The following is a 16,494-nucleotide window of genomic DNA, read 5'->3' as shown; positions in this document are numbered from 1 at the left end:
CGAGGTAATGGCTATTTTATTTATATACAAATATTGCGAGGTAAAAATAATGCTTCGGTGTAGAACTACTTAACAGGTTTCAGTGTAGATCATCTACTTAGTTGTGTAGTTGTGAGTGTATTCGTTTGTACTGTTTTTTTTATAAAAAAGCTACATAAATTAACCAGATCCATACTTCTCCAAATAACAAATCTTAAACGATTTATTGAAGAACTTCGCAAATTTGAAGATCAAGAAAAAACCGATTTCTATTTTATGAACGATGGGCTTGGGTTTGTGCTGGTCCATACTTATGGGCTTAATATGGCCCGACCCAAAAGTCACAGAGGCCCGAGAGAGAGAGAACGCGCGCATCTACTGGACTTCTGGGCCCACCTGTCGGCGTCAGTCACAAAGGCAATAGAATCCCGAACCGTCCTTCACAGCGCCGCTTCAAAACCCTAGCCGACTCAATCCCGGCCACACTCCCACCCCCACGCCTCCCTCGCCGCCGCCGCCGCCGCCGCCGCCGCCGCCTCTCTCCCCGCAATCTCCTCGCCGCCGCCACCGCAGTCAACGACGCCGGCCGTCGCTGTCTTTCTCGCGCGCGCGTGGAGGATTCGAGGTTTTATGTAGGCGAAGATGGCGCTAGAAATCTCCATGGAAGGCATCGAAGCGCGGGCGCGGGAGCTTGGGGTCGACCTCTCCACCGTCGATCTCGACTCCGTCACCCTCCCCGCCGGCGAGGACTTCGGCATCCTCAGGTAGCCACCGCCTCTCGATCCGGCCCCAACAAAACTACCTCACGCCGTCGTGCGCTTTCGCTGGATACCCTAGTCACCCCCTTCCGTTTCATTCAGATCCGATTATAGCATCGCGTGACTGTTCGATCTGCCTTAATCAACGCGGCAGCTAGTATCTGATGCTTTTAGCTCCCACTGGTAGAGATTTTGATACGGTTTTTTAGATGTGCCATGATGTTAATCTGCATGAGAACTCGTAATGTGTCGGTATGCTAACTATGTATAACATTATAAGTGACATAGCAGGCACTGATTGCATATATTTGTATATACCAAGGTTAAACATGCAACTGGTGTGAATGACTGTATTTCTTATCTGACTAAAATTGTTCCATCTGGTAGCTTATGGCGGCTGATGCTTAAGCTGACTCACAATTACATGGCCAGTATTGTTTGCATTTAACGATTTTTGTTTGTCCAGAAAATTTTCTTGAGTTTTCCTTTTATGTCGCTGACTGATTTGTAATGTTCAGTGACGATGAGGATTTACTTCGGATTGATGACCCTATGGAGCTTGAAATGGGGTTTGCTAACGTTGTTGTCGTGGACAACCTGCCCGTTGTTCCACCAGAGAAGTTTGAGAAGTTGGAGAACGTCATACGCAAGATCTACAGTCAAATTGGTGCGATCAAAGAAGGTGGTCTTTGGATGCCTGTAAACCCAGAGACAAAGAAGACATACGGTTACTGCTTCATCGAGTATAATACCCCACAGGTACTTTGCCACATGTCAGATGCATTTTTCCCCTTAGAGCATGACACATGGCTTGATTCTTGTCTTTGCAAGTCATCCCTCAGATCTGTACCATTTGAACATGGATCACACATGAGTACATGCCTTGAGAACGCCATGGGCCCAATCATTTAAATATTGTTTTGAACCATCATTATTTGCTTCATCCATGTTCATTTAGCTTTTAATCGTTTAATATGATGTAAGATAGAAATATTGTGATCTTTACTTATAGTCAGGTGAGGAAAAATAGGAAATTGAACGACTCTGTCGGATGTTTCGTTTTTATGTTCATTTTTAAGTCTAGTAGGGTTTAAGTTTGTATTACTTTGTTTGACATTATGTCAGGAAGCTGAGCTTGCTAGGGAAAAGACAAATGGGTACAAGCTCGACAAGTCTCACATCTTTGCAGTTAACATGTTTGATGACTTTGACAAGTACATGAAAGTTCCAGACGAATGGATGCCTGCTGAAATTAAGCCATACACTCCTGGAGTAAGCATTTTCAACTTTACACCACCCAAAAGCGTGTTTATTTTTTAATGAGCATTTTAATTTTGAAAATTATTAAGATCCTTTTTGTGACATTGCCTAATACCTAGATTTTGCACATGTTTTGCAGGAGAACTTGCAAAAATGGCTGGCTGATGAGAAGGCCCGGGACCAATTTGTTATCCGTGCTGGTACTTTCACTGAAGTTTACTGGAATGATGCAAGGCAGAAGATGCCTGAACTTGTGTTCCAAAAGCAGGTACCTTGGGTTTCTTGAATTGAAATTGAAAAATTTAAGGTCATGAACTGTGCTCTGCACTCCCAATGCATAACTGAATATACTCATCACTTTACCTTTTTTTTTACTCGTCTAGTACTGGACAGACAGTTTTATTCAGTGGTCCCCTCTTGGAACATACTTGGCAACAGTGCATAGGCAGGGCTCCCAGGTGTGGGGTGGCGACGATAAGTTTGAGCGTCTAATGCGATTTGCTCATGCACAGGTACGTGATTTACGCTGCACTGAGTTATGTCAGATATGTAATATTTTATCTACCTAACACTGCTTGTAACAGGTGAAACTGATTGACTTCTCCCCTGGTGAGAAATATTTGGTCACATATAGTAGCCACGAGCCCAGCAACCCTAGAGACACTCATGTAAGGGACCGTCTTACATTCATTTATCTGCTCATAGCTTTCCCTTCTGACTTTTGTGCTGGATGTTGTAGAGGGTTGTTCTTAATATCTTTGATGTGAGGACTGGCAAAGTGATGCGCGACTTTAAAGGAAGTGCTGATGAATTCAGTGCCAGTGGAAATATCAGTGTTTCTGGTGTTTCATGGCCTATTTTCAGGTGAACACACTGGTTTTTGTATTTGTTATTGAATGCATTACCTCTTTGTTAAGTTGTTGTACCTGGGGGTGCTTACTATATTTTTTGTGTCTGAAGATGGGGTGGTGGAAAAGACGATAAATATTTTGCAAGGCTTGGGAAGAATGTTATATCTGTCTATGAGACTGAAACATTCTCCCTTCTTGATAAGAAATCTCTGAAGGTTGAGAATGTTGTCGACTTCTGCTGGTCTCCAACTGATCCAATCATAGCCCTTTTTGTCCCTGAGTTGGGTGGAGGAAACCAGCCTGCAAGGGTAAGTGCAATTTTCTGTGCTTCATCCCTTTTGAGGAAGTTCCGTCAACTAATGGTGAAGACTAAAATCTATAATTTTTATTGAAAGGTGAGCCTTGTGCAAATTCCTGGCAAAGAGGAGCTGCGGCAGAAAAACCTTTTCAGTGTCAGTGATTGCAAGATGTACTGGCAGAACAGTGGAGAATATCTTGCTGTCCAGGTTGATAGATACACAAAAACCAAGAAGAGTACTTACACTGGATTTGAGCTTTTTAGAATTAAGGAAAGGGACATACCCATTGAGGTTCTTGAATTGGACAACAAGAACGATAAGATCATTGCCTTTGCATGGGAGCCCAAAGGTCACCGCTTTGCTGTTATTCATGGTGATGGCCCTAAGCCTGATATAAGCTTCTACTCCATGAAAACATCCAACAACATCAGTCGTGTGTCCAAGCTCACCACTCTCAAGGGCAAGCAGGCTAATGCATTGTTCTGGTCTCCTGGTGGAAGATTCATTGTTTTCGCTGGTCTGAAGGGCTTTAATGGGCAGCTGGAGTTTTACAATGTTGATGAGCTTGAGACGATGGCAACGGGTGAACATTTCATGGCTACTGACATTATGTGGGATCCTACTGGAAGGTAAGCCTATACTTGGTCAGGAAATTTGTAGTCCTCACCATGACACTGGCACTTTATTATGTCAAATTTTCAAAAACCAAGTATCATATGCCCTACGAAAAATGTTCACTCTAAATGAAAATTTCAAAACCAACTCTTAGAATTTAAAATATTTGAGTTTTGGTTGCAATTTTTTTATAATACTTCTCACTGGTGTGACTAAACAAGTTAAGATGGATTTCCTTGTATGTTAGTGGAACTAAAATGATGTTGGGATTTTTTTTTGTTAGATATCTTGCATCTGCAGTTACCTCAGTCCATGAAATGGAGAATGGTTTCCAAATATGGTCTTTCAGTGGCAAGCAACTTTACAAGGTGTCAAAGGACCACTTCTTTCAGGTATGGAGGTTCCATCCTACCCTTTTCTGGACTCTCATGTCTCATTGCTTTACACCATTGTAATCCTTTGTCATTTACTTTAATTTACTGGTACAGTTCCTGTGGCGTCCGAGACCACCGTCGCTGCTGACCCCTGAAAAGGAAGACGAGATTGCGAAGAACCTGAGGAAGTACAGCAAGAAGTACGAGCAAGAGGATCAGGATGCCTTCAACCAGCTGAGCGAGCAGGAACGCAAGAGGCGGAAGCAGCTTCAGGAGGAATGGGAAGGATGGGTTGCCAAGTGGAAGCAGCTGCACGAGGAAGAGAGACCATACAGGATGGAGCTCAGAGACGGGGAGGCCAGTGACGATGAGGAAGAGTACGACACCAAGGAAGTTGAGATTGAAGAGGAGGTAGACGTCCAAGAAGAAGTTCCATTCGAGCTGGATCAGGAGTGAAAAGCTTATGCTAGCATCTGCTGAGATCTTTTTCTGTTGTTGCCTGTCTTAAGTTAATTTCTGCCCCCTTTGCATAATAGGCTTTAGAGATCAAGAACACAATTTCTTGATCTTTCTGGTTTCTACTGGTTGATTGTACACTTTGTCCTTGGATTTTACGGACCAATGTATTCGAAGATGAAAATTTGCGGTTGGCATACTAATTTTAATGTGTCGTTCTCCAATCCTGCAAAACGCGTTCACGTATTTCCTCATCCACGCCTCCACATACCCTTTAGCAAAAGCGCACTGGTGAAGTTTTTTTTTTGTTTGGTCACCTACGGTTTTCTTGGTTTTTGTCCTGTAGAACAAGATCGAATTCTTAAATCTTGTATTTTTTAATTAGATCGGGCTACATTAAAATCAGATTCAGATCATCAGATGGTAAAGCCTGGTGCTGTTCATCAGATCATCAGACGGTTTTCAAATCCGTCTTCCTGCCGTCTCGGTATCTTCCTCTGCCTTGGCGAATTCCAAGTTCAGGCATCCCGGCGTTGCAAGATGCAATCGGACGCGGTGGCGCGGAGCCCCAGGCAAACGGTGAGAGTCGGAGGCCGGCGCCCCACGGCCGATCCCTCCCGCGGCTCATCGGAGGCGTACGGCTTCGTGGGATCCATCGCCGCGGTGGCCGCCGCCGCCGCCTACCTCGCGTGGGCTTACCTGCCGGAGCCGTGGCTGCGTTTCCTCGGTGTCACCTACTACCCCGCCAGGTCGGTACAGCGTAGTCCATACTCCTCACGTTTCAGTTGTTTGTTTGCTTCGCCTGGACGAGTGATTTGAGTCTCATGGCGATGGCGTTGTGCGCACCGGTGTCGGTGTGGTTTTCTTTCAGGCATTGGGCACTGGCCATGCCGTCGCTGCTGCTGGAAGCGGCGGCGCAGGGGATGGTGCTCTACATGGCCTCCAACTTTCTGCTCGCTCCTGCTCCGACTTTGCTTGGCCACTATCTCCGGTGAGACTTTTGCTGTGCTCACTTCGGTAGTTCCGTTCCAACATTGTTGCATTAGTGGTACATGTTCAGATATTTTTTGCCTTTTGCCAGATGAATTTGCCCGGGAGCCTGCGGCGTGTGGTACTGCAACAGGGGAGGAGAAACCCATCGAGGACATATCAGATATTAGCATTGACAAGATAAACAATCTCATGTTTGGCAATGCATCATCAAGCTGATGCATTTACTACTTCTGATGAAGCTCTCAACTGATCACCAGTTGACCACAAACATGTTTTTTGCTTTCTCTTGGTGTGTTGATGGCTCACTCGTTTGCAAGCTAGCATTGTGCTATTCACTTATGATTAACATGGTTATATGGGTTCTTTTAATGAACATGTTTCTGTACTGGACTCATGCTTGCAGCAACTGCATGCTTAACAGAACTTCAATTCCACTGCTCACCACTAGTATGAACTGCTGTTGGTTGTGGGTATACCACAACATAGATGCCGAATGCTAAGAAAAATACTATACGTACGACTAAACTTGTCCGACTTTGGAACGACCTTAACGCCGTGAGCTCGTGACGTTAATCTCCGTATGACCAAGCCATGTTGCCACCATACTAAGTCACGTATTGAGTTGTTTTACCGTTTGATCGTACGCTGATCGGACATACAGGTCGTACGTATAGCATTGTTCGAATGCTAAATATCAAGTAATGCGCAGTGCTTTAATTTGGCGAAGCTTCGTTTTATTCAAATTTCAAAGAACACATAATGTACAACACACAATTGCACGAATAACTACGTACAAACCCGCATATCACAAACTTCCAGCCTATCTTCTCATTCTTCCCCTCCCTAAGTTGCTGGTGCACGTTGTAACAACATGTTCTTACTTCTCCTCAAACTCCACATCAATAACATCAGGCCCTGAGCTTCTTGAACTGCTGGCTCGTCCAGAGGACCTATTGTTTGGCTGCCACACTATGTTTTGGCAATTCATGCACCGAATCACTTGGTTGCGGTAACCCACAAACCTCCGTTTGCACGCTGGGCATGTCCCCTGGAATTGAAACACATTAAATCAGTAACTACCTAGTATTTTGAAAGCATCCCAGGTTTTGCTTGACTACGAGTAGTACCCCACACCAAAGAACAACAGATTAACAAGAGCAAGTTGATGCATTATGATACCCTTGTATCACTATGTGATCAGGGAAATTAATTTCAAGCCAGAGAAAGCCACTTCAACCATAAACAAAAATATACAACAAACTCAAAGTAAACACAAACATCAACAGAGTAGAGCACTGTGCTAGTGGTGCTGCATATCATGTGGCTGATAGTAGCAGTATACTTGCATACAGGTTAAAGCCTCTTAAAACCCATTTAATTTTAGCATACAATATACTTAACAATTAGTCAGCAAAAGAACAGTCTTAGCACACACTCGCCGGTGGCTCCAAGGCCATTTCAAAACTGAGTACAATAAACACAGGATAACAGACCAAACTCAGAAAGATGAGTATTACCTCAATGGCGACCCGATTACCAAATGTCCCAAGGAGAAGTGGCGCAGCAAAAGGCAGGACAAATGTACCAAAAATGAAAACTCTGAATAGCCATCCTGACAGTGCAAACCAAATGAAAAAGATCGTCTACATAAAAAAAAAGCAGCTAGTGAGCACAAAATCTCTTGAAAGGGATTGATTATCATTTGAAGCAGATAATACTACATACAGTATCTACAGGCTGTTAAAAACTACGGTGCATACAATTTTGATCTTAAAAAAAAATGTATGTGCTACATTACATGGTTTCATGGACGTGACAACATGCAAAGGTGTATATCCAAAAATGATAACAGAGAGTACTAGGCAAAATGTCTAGCATTTTTTTCTCAAGCACCAGAAATCTAGTCACAAATGAAAGGATTGGCAATGTGAAAATAGAGTCATCTCTCTCTTCTTTCTAATGTTTTTAGCTCCTTCAAATCATAGACTATATATACTAAAGAAGCACAAATATTCAGGCAGCTATAAAGGGCTTACCTTCACATTTCATGTTTTCAAGGTCTTATGATCATCTTGTGGTTAGCTAAGCTTAGGCAGTAGAACTCTACTAAACAATCTAAATGATCATCGTGATCACCACCATGGCACTGAGTTAAAAATGCGAACATTTTGGGACCTTTGGTGATAATAAGGTTATCTTGATCATATTCCTTTCATTTGGGGTATAGCTGGTGGAGTCCTGATCATGTTATCAGCTTTGGACAACGTGTGGAGTATACTTTCAGGTTCACTTGCCTGCTCTCTATTGTGCTCATTCCAATAACATCCTGAAATCCTTGGTTGTTTCAAGTATTGGTCTGGAGCAGAGCAGGGTGTCATGTGGCATAGAAATGGAATTCTTTATTTGAATTGTGCTCACGTTGCTATTCATCTGCACGGGTTAATAGGAAAGAGAAATACTTCCTACAGCCAGCTAAACATCACTTAAATTCCTGTAGGAGTGGACAAAATACTGAGAAAGGTGAATATGAGCTAACTATTGAGGTTTATGAAAATAGTCCTGATGCCGGTATTGTTACAGGAAAAAAAAAATGCATGGATGAGTTGGGTCCAAGGAGGATTTATATATGCTACAGGCTTCAGTGGCATTTACTGGTTTTTGGCCCATGAAGAGGACAGATTTTAAGGAAGGGGGATTTTAGGGATTAGGTCGGCTGCACATTCATCCACTCTCCAAGCCAAGCCCAGCCGGGAACTACAGAAGGCGGCGGCTCGATCTGGTTCGGCTGAACCTTGTCGAGCTCTCTCTCCCTCCTTCCCTGCGTCTTCTTCCTACCAGGCTGTACTACTTCCTCTACCTCTCTCTAGAACCTTCTATAAGCTTGTATCTCTTAGTTCCACCTCCATTGTACTAGAAACTGCTACTGCTTGTACTAAGTCAGTAAGGTTGCTAACAGACAGCTCCATGAAAGGGCGTACATCCATAAATTCTAAGAGAGAGTAATAGGATAAATATCTTGTATTTTTTATCAAGCACCAGAAATCTAGTCAGATGTGAATGAATTGGCAATGTAAAAATAATTCTCTAGCTTTATTTTCTGATGTTGTTAGCTCCTTCAAACCATAGACTGTAGATGCTAAAGAAGTATAAATATTTGAGCAGCTATAAAAGGGACCACCTTCGCATCTCATGATTTCTAGGACTTACGATCATCTTGTCATTACCTTAGGTGGTATAACTTTACTAAGCAATCTAAATTATGCCCTCCCAGAATTCCTCAAAGGGACTGATACCATACAAGAAGCAGAAAACTTGAGAGTGAATCTAGTACTACCAACCATTTTCCCCAACAAAGTATTAACACCAAAGTCATGACAACCCCCAGTCAGATGAAGGTGCCAATTAACTGTTCGCGGCATCGCGGTTGATAAGGCTTGCGAATTGAGTGGCATATAATAAATTTTCTCTGATAAACAACTCATATATTTTTTTTCGCGAACGCAAACTAACTCATATAGGAATTGATACAAATAGGTGTATCAGATGCAAACATGAACCAAGCTAGATACTAGTAATACATTCCACTTACAAGCTGAGACCTGTATAATCGAATGTAAAGACTAAAACTACAGCTAATTTAGCAAGTTATCAGGCATAATTGAAGCTACTAGAACTCACAGTGAAAGCTCTCCCAATAGGTGTGGCCATGAAGTCAGTCAGCTCCCTCCTATACTGCACAGGAAAAGGCAAATCAGCCACAAATTAATGAATTCCCCCTAAAAGAGAGGATATGAGATAAGGAGAAAGCTAAATGGTGATGGGGGAGAAGAGGATCGGAACCCTGGGCCAGTTGCGGGAGAAGTCGACGGAGAAGGAGCGCCACCGCCGGCCGATGCCGAGCTCGGCGTCGATCTCGACGGCGCGCGCGCGGGCGGCGCGCGCGGCCTCGGCCAGGCGCCTCGATATCGAGAACCTCCCGTCCAGGCGCTGCGCGGTCTGGCGCACCTCGAACGCGAGCCGCTCGGCGCCGGCGTTGGCGCCCCGCCACGCCCGCCGCACGAAGCCGTCGAAGTCAGCGCCGCCGCCGAACGCGCGCGGGGAGACCGTGGCGGCCCGGCTCCGCCTCCCGTACGCCGGTCGAAGGGACACGCGCCCAGCTGCCGCCGGCGGCGGCGGTGGACGCCACCGCGCGAACGTTTCCATTCCGGGAGAGGCGAGAGAGCGTCGTGGCGTCGGAGATTTTTCGTGCGGATGTGGTGGTCTTCCTTCGTCCGTGGGCCGTCTTGGTCGCTTTGTTTACTTGGGCTTTTTATTCTACTGGGCCTAATATTAATTAGCTCGGGCCTAATGATCCTTTCCGGATTCGGAAATCCGCTCTAATCATTCATACGTGCCGTTGAAATGCCATAGAAAAAATCACACGGGAGATGGATAGCAAAATCGTCTTTTCAATGGATGTTTTGTGTTAATTACTCTCTCCACGTACTTGTTTATAACATTTCTGAGTTATTTAAGCAGAAGATGTTGTTGATGATAATAGATTTTTTTTTTGGCGGATGGATGGAATAGCCAAAGAGGATATCATAACGGGGGATTTATTGTATTGTTCCTTCCATGCAAAACATGTATTTTTCTTGTTTACAAACCACAATTCAGTAGATGCGTTTCCAACAAAAGATAGCAAATTCAACTGATAAACTATATAGCCATTTTCCTGCAGCTGTTTAGTTCTATCAAACCATGTAAACATACATTACAGTTATTTTCGGCAATATGCATACTGGGAGTTTTTTACAGGAGTTTTTACAGCAAGTCACATGCACAGATGATGGTCAATTGACAAACTCAAAAGTCCTAAGACGTGTGCTGACCCCGGCCCCATCTAGAAATCAGCTTTATTTTGTTAGGATAGACAGATGTATAATTATTCCAGTATTCATGTTCCATCTGCAAAAAATGCTCCATCTAGTACTCCAGAATTCCATTGCTCCATCTGCAAAAATCAGACTTGCTCGACGGCGGCAACCGTAGGTTCTATCTCTTCAAGTATGGACAGTAGCTTTGGGTCCTGGAAATCTTTTATCAGCAAGCTTGCTCCTGCATCTTGCAGAACTTTCTCTGGATTCCTAGTTGTCAGACCAACTACAGGAACATTTGCAGCTACACCGGCTCGAATCCCTGACGCGGAGTCCTTGACAAGGATGAACACCATGTTAGTACTATTTTAACATGAATATAGTTAGTTCTCAAAACAAAACAAAAAAAAAGTACATGAATGTAGTTGATGATAAAACTGAAGATAACTATTTTGTGAACAAAAGTACAAAACTAATGTGTACCTCAAAAATGAATGTGTGATCAGGTGATGCACCAATAAGCTCAAGAGCCTTGAGGTAAGGATCAGGGAATGGCTTGGCTCGGTCACACTCGCTCCCGATTACGAGCACCGGGAAGAATTCAGTGAGCCCAAGGAGTGACAGCATGAGCTCTGCATTTGACCTTGGAGCATTTGTTACGGCGGCGCGTTTCAGCTTGTGATCTTTTATCCATCTGCACAGATCATGCAGGCCTTCTACTGCCACCAACTGTTCTGGAGCCAACCTGCATAGTTTTCGGCTTAAGGTTATCAGGATGAACCAACCTGCCTGCTAGTTCTGAAACCGAATGACTATGTTATGTTAGGAAAATTCAGAGTTGTCAGTGCGTTGGCATTAGCATTGTGTTTAGGTTTACAGCTGAATTTCTGCAGAAAAACTAAAATCTGCAATTAGTTCATCTACCATATCATGCTATAGTATGGAAGAAGATAAGAATTTATATACCTTCTGTACAATGCTTCCTTGTCGTCCATGAACTTCATTGCCTTGTCATGATCCAAATCCGGGAACAAGGCCCTTGCGAGGTCATCGTTGTGCCCCCCGCTGATATTGGCGCTGTAGAACTCCTCGGAGATGGGCACGCCATTGTTGAAACCAACCTGTAGTCATTACACACATAGAAACGCGAAGGTTCAGAATTGCAGAGTATGCAGAGAAGCAGAGCATAATCGCAAGCCATGAGAAAGAAGGAAAGACGGAGCAAGCAGAACCTGCTGCAGCAGTTCGCGGAAGGCGCAGAAATGGATAGGATCAGAGTCGCAGAGGGTGCCATCGATGTCAAACAAGATCGCCTCCAGTGGAGCAAGCTTTGACAGCGCACTGCTGCTTAATTCAGACAGAGAGACACATAGAGGATCAGTTATCAATTTATCATCAGTATCACAGTATGTTTCGGCGTTTCTGGTTTGTTAGAACAGCATGAACTCTGAACATATGCAAACTGAAGAACGATTGATCAATTGAACAGCACGAGCAGCTGAACCAGCAATATAATCAATCGATCATCTCCCTCCCAACTCCCAAGAAAATTACAGTAGGATGCTCTCCTATTTCGGAGTATAAAAAAGAACAAAAAGGAACAGCGAAAATGGAGAATCCATGATCCATCTTGTCAGAACTCAGTAAGAATTCACCTGGTGGCGGCTGCCATGTTCACCGGGACAGCTGCTCTCCTCCTCCAACAAGTGCTCGTCGTCTTAATCCTTCCTCTCCTCCCTTGTGAAGCTACTGCTGTTGCTGCTGCTGCAACGTGGAGAGGAAGAGACGGTGCAAATGCAGACATATAAAGGAGACGAGATTGAGCGAATCGATGCAAAGCAGAGGAGGAGAGGCGATTCCCGAATTGGATTCGACCTGTGCAGAGCTAATTGTTTAAAGATGAGTGGCGAGGCTGTAGCTGCCTGCAAGCAGTCCCTGCAACGTACGCCGGAGGCAGAGCGCGAATGGAGGATGCATACGTGGCGTGTGCGCTTACGTACGTGTGGGCGTGTGGCTGAGAGAGAGCAGGCGAGGCGTGGCAACGGATAGTCAAAAGGGTGACTGGTGTGTTTGTTGCTGTAGCCTGTAGGAGGCTATGGGCCTAATTTTTCGCTTATGTTTATACTTATCAATTAAAATTTAATTTTTAACTATAAATTTGAAGTTAATTTTGTGATTTTTATCGAAGTTTATTTTTAGCATTTGTTTTTAGATAACCGAGAATATGCATATAAAAATTTTATTCACAAATTATGTTTTATTTGTAAATATGATGTTTAACTTATTCCCCGAAGGGGAATAAGCGATACGACGAAGCCGTATGCTTCTTTGACTGGGATAGATATACCAACGGTCAAATGACCATCCTTCCAAGAAACTTCATGACTTCACGCAAAAAGTTGATCGCTTGCATGTGAAGTCCATGTGAGTCTCACTTATTATATTAATTTAAAACCGGCCATTATGCTGATAAGAGATCAAAATTGATATGGATAGGTTATATCTGATATTTAGGTTCAGGGTTCTGATTTAGCGATAAAATGAAGGACCTCAAGTGAACTTATTATGGCACGTAATTCCATCCCGTCATTAGGCCGCATGAAGTCGAAATATTAGTTCAGCCCAATCAACTTTTACGATAAAAGTTGACAAGGAAGGGCGAGTGGGCGACTCCTGCTCCCGACGAGAGGTTGCACAATGGAGATGTGCGTGGATGAAGGAGGTTTCGAACTTTCGACGGGTTATACTCACAGACAGACGGTATTTGTAGAGTATATACGGTCGTTGGAATAAGGGTATACACGAGATTAAGATAAAAGAGAATTGCGACTGTGACTTTTATACAGGTTTGAGCCCCTTAACTAACATGTAATAGCCCTATTCCTATTGGTCGAAGCTGGTGTTGTTTTTATATATCAATATGTCATAAGTGCAATATTTGGGATGGCCTAATTAATCTAGTCTCTGTCGGTTTGGCGGCACAGAGCTCTCACATATAGTCGAGAGCTAATGTAGTCTTCTTTGTCGAATATGAACTCGACGAGATTGGAGGTAGCGCTGGATCCTTCATGTCGGCCTTTGTGGGTCCTACGTTGAGTTTGTTTATATCTGTATTGGCTTGTCTTGTGTTGGCGTGTCTAGATCTGTCTAGACGTGTTAGCGAGTTGCATGTGCCTCCTTTTCCTAGGGGATCTTGTATTTATATCCTCGAATGTTCCCTTATTCAAGTAGAACTAAGAGACAAGTATGGATACAATCTAAGCAGTCCTTGTAGTGTATGAGTAGAACTTTGCTTTTCCTTCATTATCCGGAACACATTTCGTATAAGATTTGGTATATGGTGAGTCCCGTCGAGCCCAACCCAAAACTATTAGATATGTCTTCTGTATAACACTGCCAGGAGCGCTTAGAGATCATGACGTGCTACCCTCTGCAGACGGATTTGAACCGTATTAGAGACTTGACAGGCAACTGGACTAGGATCTTCATGACCATCTCCTTCAACGTCTATATCGTCTAAGGCTGTGTTCGGGAGACAAAGTTGGGAACCTTGCCTCCCAACACGGAAAACAAAGTATGCAATTATAGTGAGATTAATTAGTATTAGCCTAAAAAACTTGAAAAATGGATTAATATGATTTTTTAAAGCAACTTTCATATAGAAAACTTTTGCAAAAAAATGCATCGTTTAACAATTTGAAAAGTGTGCGTGTGGAAAACAAGGGAAATAAGTTAGGAAAGAGGGGAAAAGAACACATCCTAATATCCTCTAGCTTCAATCTATAAACAATGTTTAAATACATTATTTTATTAAGCAAATTATATAACACATGTTGTCTACTCCCTCCATAAAAAAAACTCAACTTATAGAGTTTGAATTTTGTCCAACAGAAAACCAACTTCTATCATCATACCTACCCTCAGAACATAAAACGAGAAGTTTTATTCCTTTATACCCTTTACCTGCCTATCACCATTACATTTTATTCAATAATAAGGGGTGTTTTGGTCATTTTCATCCTCCACTAATTTTGTGTTGGGATGCTAGGATTGGATTTTATGTGGGACAGAGGGAGTACAATATAGATGCTCAAAGCTACATGGAGTATGCTCACTATAAGGATATAGGTCAAATCATTGATTCCACCCATTAGCTTTGTGTCCCAAGGTGGTGAGCAGAGAATGCAGCATGGGTTGTAGGCTTCCACCAGAAGAGTCCTCTGTTACAACATCTTTATGAAACGATTGCAAACTGAATGCCCGATTTTTTCCAAAAAAATCGGGCGTTGTTTCATCACTTGTGAAACAATGTTTCAGCACTTAGTATAAGAATATTTCAATTCTTGAAAATAGTGGAACACAATTGGATCACCAGATGAAACAGTTTGGTTCAACATATGAAACAAATGATTTAAAGCCATTGAAACATCACAAGATCCAAGTGAAAATCGAAAAAGAAAATGAAACACCACCAAAACCCCAATCTGACAAGTGAAACATCTATATACATCTCTACTATTATAAAAATTGAAGATATGTTTGCCGGTACTATTATAAAAATTGAAGATGTGTTTGTCGGTACTTAGGTACGTCATTCGTGTATGAGTCGGTTTTTAAGTTCATTTGCTTTTGGAAATACAAATCCGTATTTGAGTCGGATTTTAAGTTTGTTCTGTTTTGGAAATACATAAGGAATTGTATAAATAATCTCTTTAAAAAAACTCGCATGCTAACTTGAGATGATCGGACTTTTAATTATAGCTCATGATTTTCTAAAAAAATATATATCCAAATAAATTCTCACAGTGAATTTTATCTTAACTAACCATATAACAATAATAAGATTAAAATAGTCTTTACCCGTTGCAACGCATGGGTATTTTCTCTTGTATATTGAACAATATTACATAGATGCTCAATAATAAGATGGCGATGTGGCGCTGCCGCCTTTGCCGTTGCATCCGCTTTACCCCGCGGCCACTAGCGATGGATCCACTAGTCCCACTATCGTCGGCGCTAGATCCACTCACCGGTCAGCGCAGCGTCTTCCTTGAGAAGGGTGGCGCGATGTCGTCCGAGTCATCGGAGTCGTCTCTGTCGCCATCGTTGTCGTCCGTGCCACGCTCCCCTCGAAGTCCAACGACCCCCGCCTTCCTCCACTGCTACTTGCGGCAGTCGCTGTCCCCGCTGATGACCCCTAGCTATGCCCCCTCCCCTGCCCTTCCCCGTGCCCTGCCGCTCTTCCCTGCTTCCGTTGTCCACCCCGCCGCCTACAGCAGTAGGTCCTCACCACGAGATAGCAACAGGGGGCGTCGGGATCGATGTCTGGAGGCACGAGGAGACGGCGGTCGAAGGGACAGAGGAGGAGAATGAGCATGGTTAGAGCAAGTTCAATAGTATAGCCAACTACTAGCTTCAATTCATCTATAGCCAATTTAATAGCTCATTTATACAATAGTTACATACTACACTATTAATACATGGTCCCACCTGTCATACACACACTGTGTCTTGGAGTCCGTGCTACAGCTAGCTACAAATCTGTAGCCCGCTGCCCTTCTCTCTCCTTATTTATCTCCTTAAAATATGTTTGCAGCTAGCTAATAGCAGGCTATAGCTTGCTATTGTACCTGCTCTTAGAGAGCAAGACAGTGGAGCAGTGCCCGATATTTTCTCTTTGAATTGGTCTACTGATGTGGAGCGTTTTTGACATCTTTATCCAAAGCAGCAACATGTGGACATATGCAGCTTGAGTAGTTTATACCTTACTAAAAACATGTGTCTCATCGAATAAAAACTTTTGGAACGGAGAAAATAGTCCTCCCTCCGTTTCTAAGTATTTGACGCTATTGACTTTTTTAAATATGTTTGAATGTTCATCTTATTCAAGTTCCTATCATTTGATTTATTGTTAAATATACTTATATGTATATATATAGTTTTATATATTTCACAAAAGTTTTTAAATAAAATGAATGGTTAAATATGTACTAAAAATTAAGTCAACGGTGTCAAATACTCCCTCCATCTATTTTTGATAGTCATATTTCATC

The 16,494-nt window shown here is 43.0% G+C and overlaps 4 protein-coding genes across 6 annotated transcripts; 2 read left to right on the top strand and 2 right to left on the bottom strand.

The window, feature by feature from the left end:
* Window positions 1–429: 429 nt before the first annotated feature.
* Window positions 430–4,816, top strand: LOC4349446 (eukaryotic translation initiation factor 3 subunit B). Its single transcript, XM_015758645.2, has 11 exons — window positions 430–743; window positions 1,256–1,496; window positions 1,863–2,009; window positions 2,137–2,265; window positions 2,381–2,509; window positions 2,582–2,665; window positions 2,737–2,861; window positions 2,958–3,156; window positions 3,244–3,776; window positions 4,046–4,154; window positions 4,251–4,816. Exons 1-11 carry the CDS (start codon window positions 622–624, stop codon window positions 4,590–4,592), a joined length of 2,160 nt encoding a protein of 719 aa, XP_015614131.1. The 5' UTR covers window positions 430–621; the 3' UTR covers window positions 4,593–4,816.
* Window positions 4,817–5,045: 229 nt separating this feature from the next.
* LOC4349445 (phosphatidylinositol N-acetylglucosaminyltransferase subunit P) lies at window positions 5,046–6,026 on the top strand. The gene is made up of 3 exons (XM_015758648.3): window positions 5,046–5,341; window positions 5,464–5,583; window positions 5,674–6,026. The coding sequence occupies exons 1-3, from the start codon at window positions 5,133–5,135 to the stop codon at window positions 5,675–5,677; spliced, it is 333 nt and encodes a 110-aa protein (XP_015614134.2). The 5' UTR covers window positions 5,046–5,132; the 3' UTR covers window positions 5,678–6,026.
* A 271-nt stretch (window positions 6,027–6,297) lies between these two features.
* On the bottom strand, window positions 6,298–9,811 carry LOC4349444 (uncharacterized). Its single transcript, XM_015758647.3, has 4 exons — window positions 9,426–9,811; window positions 9,264–9,317; window positions 7,103–7,228; window positions 6,298–6,633 (listed from the first exon to the last, which is right to left on the bottom strand). The coding sequence occupies exons 1-4, from the start codon at window positions 9,786–9,788 to the stop codon at window positions 6,463–6,465; spliced, it is 714 nt and encodes a 237-aa protein (XP_015614133.1). The 5' UTR covers window positions 9,789–9,811; the 3' UTR covers window positions 6,298–6,462.
* A 452-nt stretch (window positions 9,812–10,263) lies between these two features.
* LOC4349443 (haloacid dehalogenase-like hydrolase domain-containing protein Sgpp) lies at window positions 10,264–12,214 on the bottom strand. 3 transcript variants are annotated; one of them, XM_015757457.3, is made up of 5 exons: window positions 12,097–12,214; window positions 11,674–11,788; window positions 11,408–11,562; window positions 10,925–11,186; window positions 10,264–10,776 (listed from the first exon to the last, which is right to left on the bottom strand). In XM_015757457.3, the coding sequence occupies exons 1-5, from the start codon at window positions 12,111–12,113 to the stop codon at window positions 10,588–10,590; spliced, it is 738 nt and encodes a 245-aa protein (XP_015612943.2). In that variant the 5' UTR covers window positions 12,114–12,214; the 3' UTR covers window positions 10,264–10,587. The 3 variants fall into 3 exon arrangements, with proteins under 3 accessions (XP_015612943.2, XP_015612944.2, XP_015612945.2); XM_015757458.3 differs by having other exon boundaries at window positions 11,674–11,785; XM_015757459.3 differs by having other exon boundaries at window positions 11,674–11,782.
* Between the last annotated feature and the right edge of the window lie 4,280 nt (window positions 12,215–16,494).

This window comes from Oryza sativa, chromosome 10, assembly GCF_034140825.1.
Source record: "Oryza sativa Japonica Group chromosome 10, ASM3414082v1".
Taxonomy (NCBI): domain Eukaryota; kingdom Viridiplantae; phylum Streptophyta; class Magnoliopsida; order Poales; family Poaceae; genus Oryza; species Oryza sativa.
The sequence above is the reverse complement of the archived record's forward strand: the minus strand, read 5'-3'. Positions and strand labels throughout refer to the sequence as shown.

Coding starts and splice junctions, on each gene's coding strand:
- LOC4349444 (XM_015758647.3), bottom strand. CDS start 9,788: ATGGAAACGTTCGCGCGGTGGCGTCCACCGCCGCCGCCGGCGGCAGCT. Junction 9,318..9,425: donor TCTCCCGCAACTGGCCCAGG/GTTCCGATCCTC, acceptor TTTCCTGTGCAG/TATAGGAGGGAGCTGACTGA. Junction 6,634..7,102: donor GTAATCGGGTCGCCATTGAG/GTAATACTCATC, acceptor TTTCAATTCCAG/GGGACATGCCCAGCGTGCAA.
- LOC4349445 (XM_015758648.3), top strand. CDS start 5,133: ATGCAATCGGACGCGGTGGCGCGGAGCCCCAGGCAAACGGTGAGAGTC. Junction 5,342..5,463: donor GTCACCTACTACCCCGCCAG/GTCGGTACAGCG, acceptor GTTTTCTTTCAG/GCATTGGGCACTGGCCATGC.
- LOC4349446 (XM_015758645.2), top strand. CDS start 622: ATGGCGCTAGAAATCTCCATGGAAGGCATCGAAGCGCGGGCGCGGGAG. Junction 2,010..2,136: donor TTAAGCCATACACTCCTGGA/GTAAGCATTTTC, acceptor CATGTTTTGCAG/GAGAACTTGCAAAAATGGCT. Junction 2,666..2,736: donor GCAACCCTAGAGACACTCAT/GTAAGGGACCGT, acceptor TGGATGTTGTAG/AGGGTTGTTCTTAATATCTT.
- LOC4349443 (XM_015757457.3), bottom strand. Junction 11,563..11,673: donor TCCGCGAACTGCTGCAGCAG/GTTCTGCTTGCT, acceptor TAATGACTACAG/GTTGGTTTCAACAATGGCGT. Junction 10,777..10,924: donor ATCACACATTCATTTTTGAG/GTACACATTAGT, acceptor ATCCTTGTCAAG/GACTCCGCGTCAGGGATTCG.